The sequence below is a fragment of the Semicossyphus pulcher genome, unplaced genomic scaffold (genome assembly GCF_022749685.1).
Source record: "Semicossyphus pulcher isolate SPU_LCO1_2020_fin unplaced genomic scaffold, fSemPul1.0.p SCAF_10, whole genome shotgun sequence".
Taxonomy (NCBI): Eukaryota; Metazoa; Chordata; class Actinopteri; order Labriformes; family Labridae; genus Semicossyphus; species Semicossyphus pulcher.
Window position 1 is genome coordinate 16,858,789 of NW_027211604.1, and position 8,493 is coordinate 16,867,281.

General features: G+C 41.6%; 1 protein-coding gene across 1 annotated transcript; it reads left to right on the forward strand.

Moving 5' to 3' along the window:
- The first annotated feature begins 431 nt into the window (after positions 1-431).
- On the forward strand, positions 432-2,629 carry msx2b (muscle segment homeobox 2b). The gene is made up of 2 exons (XM_069674020.1): positions 432-816; positions 1,345-2,629. Exons 1-2 carry the CDS (start codon positions 432-434, stop codon positions 1,800-1,802), a joined length of 843 nt encoding a protein of 280 aa, XP_069530121.1. The 3' UTR covers positions 1,803-2,629.
- Positions 2,630-8,493: the final 5,864 nt, after the last annotated feature.

Here is an 8,493-nt window from a genome sequence, read left to right on the forward strand (position 1 = left end):
TTCACTTCTTGCAAGAACAAAATGTTTTGTATTATGGAAAACAAAATAACTAACTTGTGACCTCAAGATAACTCAATGAAAAAAATATATTTATAGGCACAGCTGTTCTTGACCTTTGTAGTTTGGTTACCTAGAAATGGTAATGATAAAAAGAAAAACAAAAATAGTATGGGAGAAAAAAGGAATACGTTTTGTAGGGTCTGTTTAACTCCTTGAAACAAAACAGGCAACTCCCGTTTTCGACGGTCCCTGAAGGCAGCATCGCTTCACTCAAAGACATTTTAGGAGGCACTGATTGGTCAAAGTTTAGCCGTGTCAACGTGATGCATGTACATACTCCCACATACTACTTGACAGCTCCACAACATCGCACGCGCTGGAGCTGGCTACCCTCTCTGACTGCTCCGCGTGGATTTCACTTGTTTTCTCGGATGAGACCTGGAGGAGAGATGGCTTCTCAGGAGACTTTAAACGACTTGGGGTGCAGTTCGTCCGAGGAGGACAGTACGCGCGCGGACTTAACGGAGGAGAAGAAATCTCCGGCGGTGCGTCGGCATCATCCGTTCAGCGTAGAGGCGCTCATGTCCGGGAGAAAGACGGAGGGTCGCGGCGGAGAGTCCACCTGCTGTAAGCCGGAGGTGGCGGTGTCTCCTCTGGGTTTAAACTCTCTGTATCTGTGCCGAGAGAAGTACACACTTCCAGAGGGGAGCAGGAAGAGTTCAACCGCTGCTCCTTCTTCACCGGTAAAATCCGAAACATCAGAGTCAGAGGAGTGCTCGCCGTGGGTCACCAGCAGCGCGTTTTCCGCACAGACCCGTAAGTTTTTAACACATTTTGAAACATGTATTTTACTTTACAGACTCTAAATGAGACCACTATCCTGACCTGCAGCTTGCAATATGGACGGTACATTTTAGTTTGAGTATGTCAAACTTTATTTCTGTTGGTAAAGATTTTCAGTTTAATGGTGTATCTCTACACGCTGTGCTGCAATGCTGTCTAATGTGTGACAGACCTGTTTATAGTCAGACATATAAAGCCCGCAGGCTCTGCTAAGTGATCCAATAACTCTAAGTAAGCCAGATATTTGGTATATGTTGAGGGTAACGTATTTCTAACACAATTAAACATGTGGCATTCATAATATAAAGCCTAAAAGATACAAGTGTGTCCTGATGTCCAACTCAAAACTTTATGTCGAATTAATTTGTTGTTTTTGTTTTGTTTTTTTGTCAAAGTAAAGCCAGCTTTTAAGGACAAGACAGAGACTTAAGAGGAGTTATATGAAAGTCCAATAAATAAATCTCACCCTCACTCTAAATTCTCCTTTTCTTCTTATCCCAGGTCACATCAGTCCCGCCTGTCCTCTGAGGAAACACAAGACCAACCGAAAGCCCCGCACGCCCTTCAGCACTTCGCAGCTTCTGGCCCTGGAGAGGAAGTTCAGGCAGAAGCAGTACCTGTCCATCGCAGAGCGGGCCGAGTTCTCCTCCTCTCTGACCTTGACTGAGACCCAGGTCAAGATCTGGTTCCAGAACCGCCGGGCAAAAGCCAAGAGGCTCCAGGAGGCCGAGCTGGAGAAACTCAAGATGGCTGCTGACGCAAAGACGGCAGCGGTGGCGGCTGCTGCGGCTGGAGGTTTACACCCTGGGTTCACACTACCGCTTTCGTTGGGTGCTATGTCACTGTACGGACAGTCGTACTCTGCCTTTCACCACCACCACCACAGACCCATTCTGCCCATTTCACCACTGGGACTGTACGCTGCGCCTCTGGGCTACAGCATGTACCACCTATCGTAAAAATGGAAATATCACTGACTTAAAATTCACAAAAATGGACGCTAAGGAGAGTGTGTGACTGATAACAATGTTTGTGATGTATCTACTGCACAAGGAGTGATTTGAATCAACTTCCTGAGCACTTCAAGTCACATTAAAATCTATTTTTTCCAACAGCGAGGATAAAAATAACAAATGTGCCCCTCTGGACTGCCTGTTTACATGACTTATCTATATGAGGAGGGGCGTTGCCGTTCAGCTGTTTATGTCCTTCCCTTGTTTACTTTGACAAAAATTAAGATGGCAAGGACTTGCACTGCGCACAACGTTACAACTTTTCACTTAAGCCTTTCTCTTCATGCGATGCAGTGCCTTATGTCGGGCCTTAATACTAAGACACTTTGAACACTTGTATGGATGAAGAGTGTTTCAGCAACTCAGGCCAAATAAAACACATCACTGAAGCAGCCTTAATCCTGCAATAGTGTCTGCCTTAAAAAAAACTTTATTTGAATTTTAAAACAGAAAAATTCAGGTTTGTTTAGTCCTTGTAAGAGCTCATAACCTACACAGATTGTAATAACTCTTTCCTCTTTTACTGTCATAGCAATAAAGACACTATTTCACCACACATTTATAGAGACATATTTATTCTCGTTGAAATATAATGATGCTGGAAACGTTTGAATGTCTCATGTTGTGTATTTATGATGAGAATTTGGTACTAAAGTTCTGACCAAAAGTGTATTTATATTGTTGCTTCCTGAAGGTCCCTTTGAAAGGGTCTATGTTGTACTATGCAGTTTTAATACGTTTATATTTTTGCCAATGTTTTATCATTCAAATGAACAAAACAATAAAGTAGTAATATGTACACATGTGCAGTCATGTTCATTTATCCAGCTGTTTTGCACGTTTTCTCATTGCTCCTCTTTCAGCGTGTGTGTGTGTGCCAACATGAGTGCGTGCGTACGTGTCTGTTTGTGTGGTTTAATCTGTGTCTGTGTTTCCCATCAGACAGCGGTCACTTCAAGGCAATGTTTGACAAACCATAAATGATACCCATAAATTATTCAACTTCACAGATAGTTCCCGTCATTACTGAGCCATCATATACCACACTGGTCAGACCTTTTTATTTAAAGCAGAAATACACTTTTATAGTGTTGTGTTTGCACAGAAATACAGTGTGTTGTCTCTCTGGTAATCATTTACTCTGTATTTACGACCATTACTAAGTTATTGCAGTTTGATGACAGTGGCGTGAGAACAACAGTCTCTCTGTTTTAGGTGAATAGGGATGAGGGATGAAACACTTAAACACATAAAACACACAATCTTTTGTCTATAATTTGACCTTTTGTCAAGTATTTGTTTTTCTGAATCTCACTAGCATCTATAGCAGCGACATTTACTTTTAATTCAAGAGAAAAAAGTTCACAAAACTCCTTCAGGTTGATTTAATATTAGCTTGCTAAAACTGACACATATTAGGAAAAGTCACTCATCTGTAACTCCTCTTCATCCTCTCATTAGACTGACTCGTGAGACCACTGTTGAATTTTGGTTTGAATTTGTTAAACCTACCAAACCTCTCAATTTTAGCGCTACTTTTAACAGGCTGAGTTAAGTTTCTAAAAAGGTGCCTGTGCTTTGTTGCAATTATAAAACCAGCTTACAACTTCCGTGTGACTTTGATGTGACGAGGAAACGGTTTGTGGGCAGCAGCTTATTTACGAGGTTCCCCTTTAATCAGAACAAGGCGGGCAGGCAGGCGAAGCGAGTCGCTCACACAGACAAGCAATCAGCCTAATGAAGTGCACATTGGCAGGAGCTGCTCTTGTGAAACATCAAGTTTGTGCTACTTACTGGAGGGGGGTGTTATATTTCAGTGGTGGAGGGTTCAATAAATTATCTGGCTTTTATTTTGGAGGGGTTTGTCACTTGCACCGCAGAGCTGTTTTTTTGTCATTGTTAGCTGCTGTTCATCTGACAGTGATTCAGAATGCTTGTGGTTTTGTTAGTTACTTATAGACAACATGTGACTGAGGCCTTCTGTGTCTGCTGCTCATGCGCTTGTCTTCTACCTCCTCTAGTGGCTGTTTTAGAGTAAAGCATCATGGGAAAGTCTTCCCTTCTCGCCCTGTCCTCTTGTTGTTCTGAGAAACACAGCGCCAGAGAAGTTGGTTTGAGTTATTTTGGCTGGGGAAAGACTCGAGGAACAAAACACAAATTGATAAGTTAATGAAAGGCTCTCTCTGCTGTGAAAGAGGAGCTGTTCAATGCACAGTGAAGCTGTGATACAGAGGTGAGTTACTAATGTGCTCCATTTAGGGTCAAATGAGGGAACACAGAGGGCTTATAGATAAGGCTCCTAGATACTTTCATAGCTTAATATATGTCAAGTGATATCAAGGCTGTTTTAACTGTAAAATATTTCACTATATGCTTTTTTTAAAGATTATTTTTTGGGCCTTTCATGCCTTTATTGAGAGACGACAGTGTTGGAATCAGGGGAAGAGAGTGGGGATGACCAGTGCAAAGGGCCGAAGACAGGAGTTGAACTCCGGGTCGCCTCATCGAGGACTATAGCCTCTGTATATGGCCGTCGATTTAACCGTTGAGCTAAACCGGCGTGCACCCCATGTACAGAGGCTCCGTCCTTGACACAGCAGCCCCGGTTCAACTCAGACCCTCGGCCCTTTGCTTCAAGGAGTTTGCATGTTCTCCCTGTGCATGCTTGGGTTCCCTCCAGGTACCCCAACGTCCTCCCACAGTCCAAAGACATGCTCGGTAGGTTCCCTGGAGACTCTAAAATTGCCCGTAGGGGTGAATCTGTTCTTGAAAGGTTTGTTTGTCTCTGTGTGTCAGCCCTGTGATTGACTGGCCAGGGTGTAACCCCGCCCCTCGCCTAATGACAGCTGGGATAGGCTCCAGCCCCCCGTGAGCCTGAACAGGATAAGCGCTATAGATAATGGATGGACATTTGCATTACTCCCAAGGCAAGTTACTGTGACATAATTACACAAATATCATAGAAAAAAGTTATGTATTCAGAAATGTGTGGCTGTACTGTAGCTTTACAATCCCACGCTAAACTGTGATCAAGTTTTATTGCTGCTGCAGAATTCCTGCATAAGAGCTATATATAAAAACAGGCCCCTAAATTACTGTTATATAGTTTTGTGTTGCGATAAAATTACTATATTAAGCTTTTATTTTACAATCAAATTGTATCTGTATGCTGTTGTTGAATATTATAAACTCAACAGTAATGCGGAGATATAAAGAGATTTACTGTAAACTTACACCGTAACATTGTTAAATATTTACATTTTACTTTTTCACGATTTTTCTCAGTACACCCATCACACAAGTAAAACTGTGGTGGAATTAAAGGACATTAACTTAAATAGAAATGTGAGGTACTTGCTCTTTAGTGGTGTGTCTTGGCTTTGCTGACCTGTTGAGAAAGCTGATTCTGCAACCGTTTATTCCTTGACCATGGACATGGACCTTGACCATGGACATAGACATGATACCCATGAAAATGTAAAAGTTATTAAGCCCAGTTACAGTTTGTTCCTCAATAATTAACAAATAAATGGAATCAAAGACAAAGTAATCTTTGCTTCAGTGGAGGTGGGGAATAAATCTGATTTCCTGATGAGGGGGCTGCAACTGAATCTCAGGAAGATGCTCCTGAAGTGTACGGATCATCCTGTGATCACACCTGTGTGATAGGACTCTGTTTGTTACACATTTTACAATAAGATGGTTCTTCAGTCAGGCTCTCCTGATCTTTACAAATGCATAAAATAACTCAATATTTACACTGTGAAACCAAAATGATGATTTCACCTCATAAATGTTAGTAGAAACAGTGTTTATAAAGCTCAGCCATATGTACTGAAGCATGTTGTCAGCATTAGCTCAACAGCCAGCTGCACAGCGCTGAAAGCTTGAGAGATGCTAATGTGTACTGTGAAGTGTATTCTCAGCAGTCAGTTGTGACTTGTCTTCTGTATTCCATATGGCAGTGTAGATGTTAACATCTCTGCTGCTGCTGATTTGTTCTGCGTTAAGCTTGTTTACAGATACTAATGAAGCCGGGGCAGCGCCTCCCAGACACAAAGGGAACCCCCATGTGAGTTTGTGTGTATAGACGGGGACAGGGTGGAGAAGAAATTGTTGTAAGGGTGTGTGTGTGTGTAAAAGAGAGCGAGAGAGAGTTGGGGCCTTTGGTGATATCCCTGGAGAGCTGCACAGTAGCAGATTGCCTGGAGCACACCAGCCTCTCAAGACACACACGCTATACACAAATAATTTACTATGTAATAATACAAACACACACCAAAATAAACAAGATGGCACTTTTACCAGCTAAATATTTTCCAATTCCAACTTAAATTGACACAAGCTGACTCAAATAGGCTTTGAAGTAAATCTTTAAAGTACATCCATCAGTCTCGAGTCATTAAAGCATTAAAAAGGAAAAGCACACATGACCAAATAATGCAATAGCGTGATTATCAAAATAATTTTTCATGCATATTAGTGTAAACAGTTTTAAGCTGATAAGTCACAAGGAGACAAGTGGAATATGCACGGTTCAATGGCGTATACACTTTAAATGTCTGTTTGCAGGATGCCCAAGTGTGCTCATCCTTGTTCTAAGCTGATTCTGGTAAATGTTGCGTAATTTGACTCTTGATGCAGGTCCATATAATAGTTAATGGTAAATATAGTGTACTGATGTAATAACTTTCTAGTCTCCCAACCACTCACAGTGCCTTACATGTCTCATGACGTATGCAACGTACCTGCCTGCCCATCAGGATCCACACACACTGGCTTTGCCCTCAGGAGCAAGTTGGAGCACATTCCGACTGGAAGAGCTGGGTATCCAACAGTCGACCTTCTGATTAGTGGAGGACCTGCTCTACCTCCAAGCCAAAGCTGCACAAATATACTGCATACTCGATTCAAACAGCACATCTAAAGTTTACATCCCCAAAAAAGTAAATTACTCTCTGGGAGTTCCTGCTTATGTCTATGAGACGTTCAAAAGATTGCGTTATGGGCAATATAGGTACAACACACCCACACGTAAACAAAGGGAGTGTCTGATGATTGAAAAATAACCTCTCTTGTTTTCTAGCATAAAGCTTATAAAGCACTTATTTAACAGTGTTTGACAGAGAACATGACAGACGCTGTCATGAGGCTTCTAACCAGGGACGATCTACACAGTGTGTTTAACACGCTGCGTTCACAGTCATGCTTCATCTCCCAGCTATTGTAAAATCAAACCTCTCTGAGGCTTGTGAAAGCTGCTAAATGGCTGTTTATATCACTTACAGCGCCCTGACGTCACAAACAAGCTGTTAATGCAAATGTGAAGCTCGCTGATCCACTGAGGCCTCTCAGACAATCATTTATGCACTAAGTATAACACAGAGGAAAGAAAGAGACTAATGCTCATTTCTTCGTTTCATTGGGTGTGAATGAATGTCCTCGTACAAAACTTTTAGTGGCTGTGGTGGAGCGGTTAGATTTTATAATCTGGGGCAGGATACATAACTCTGCACATGACTAATAAACACTGAAAAGAAAAGTGTTTACAGCTTCCGAGTGCTCGGAGAGTCCCTCTTCATAAGGCCTCGTAAACATGTTTGCAGTCTCTCTTTTAGATCAGATGGTAGACAGGTTCATTCATCATGATGCGGATGCGTTCCCATGAAGGAAGAGCTTGGGGAGTTTGGACGTGTCAAAGTAAAAGCATGAAGGAAATATCGCAGTAGGTCCCTGATGTTTGGGGGATCATTTCTGACAAAAAAAAACAGAGAGCTGACGACAGATTCGAAAGTTCAAAGTCACCTGTAATTTGGTTTTTGTGAACTCCTCTCTCCACCTGAAGTTGTCCCTAATTAGTTTTCTAATAGTCAAAGACATCCTTTCTGTGCCATTAGCCAAGTCAAGGTCTCCCTAATTTCTTTCAAAGTGTCTGACCCAATTCATCTTTTTAACTAAGGAGCAATAATTGTCCGCGCTCGGCTCATATAAAAAAGATTGAGCGTTTCAGCTCAATCACCCAGAGTGATTATGTTGGGAATGTCGATACAAAGGCAATATTTATGCTACAGTACAAAAACTGCACCCACATATATATCTATAAACTTGTTATACTTAATTTACTATACCTTTGGGATGTGGGTGAAGTGAAAGCAGGGGGACTACTTCTTCTGTGTCTTGGTACAAAAACCATATCACTCCACCAATCTTAATCATCAGTAACCTTACAGGCAGAGCGCACCATGTCAAATAGTTACCTTTCAGAATAAAAGGAATAGAATACCATGTAAATATAAATGTTAAGACTTAAATCTAATTATGTAAATTATCCCAATTACCTAAGAAAAAGGACAACTACATTAAACTTCACAAAACAAATCTTACACTAGCTTATAAAGCAGTGATGATGCAGTACTTCTTTTTAACCACAAGGCGTCACTATAGCAGCAAAGTTCAGCAGGAGTCGCCTCAGTGTGCCTGATTGAAACCTTTCCAAGCCAGCAGAGGCCGTCCAAAAACACGCTGCTTTCATTTGCTGGCTGTTCTTAAAATAGAGCGAATTACGACAGACTGAATTACACTTTACGTGTTAGCGCTCTAAAAACAAAAACAAAGTGTGTCAATAGAGGATCGAGAA

What these genes read in the sequence shown, in the direction of transcription:
- msx2b (XM_069674020.1), top strand. Translation starts at nt 432, where the DNA reads ATGAGACCTGGAGGAGAGATGGCTTCTCAGGAGACTTTAAACGACTTG. An exon ending in CGCGTTTTCCGCACAGACCC is followed by an intron (nt 817 to 1,344) that starts GTAAGTTTTTAA and finishes TTCTTATCCCAG; the next exon opens with GTCACATCAGTCCCGCCTGT.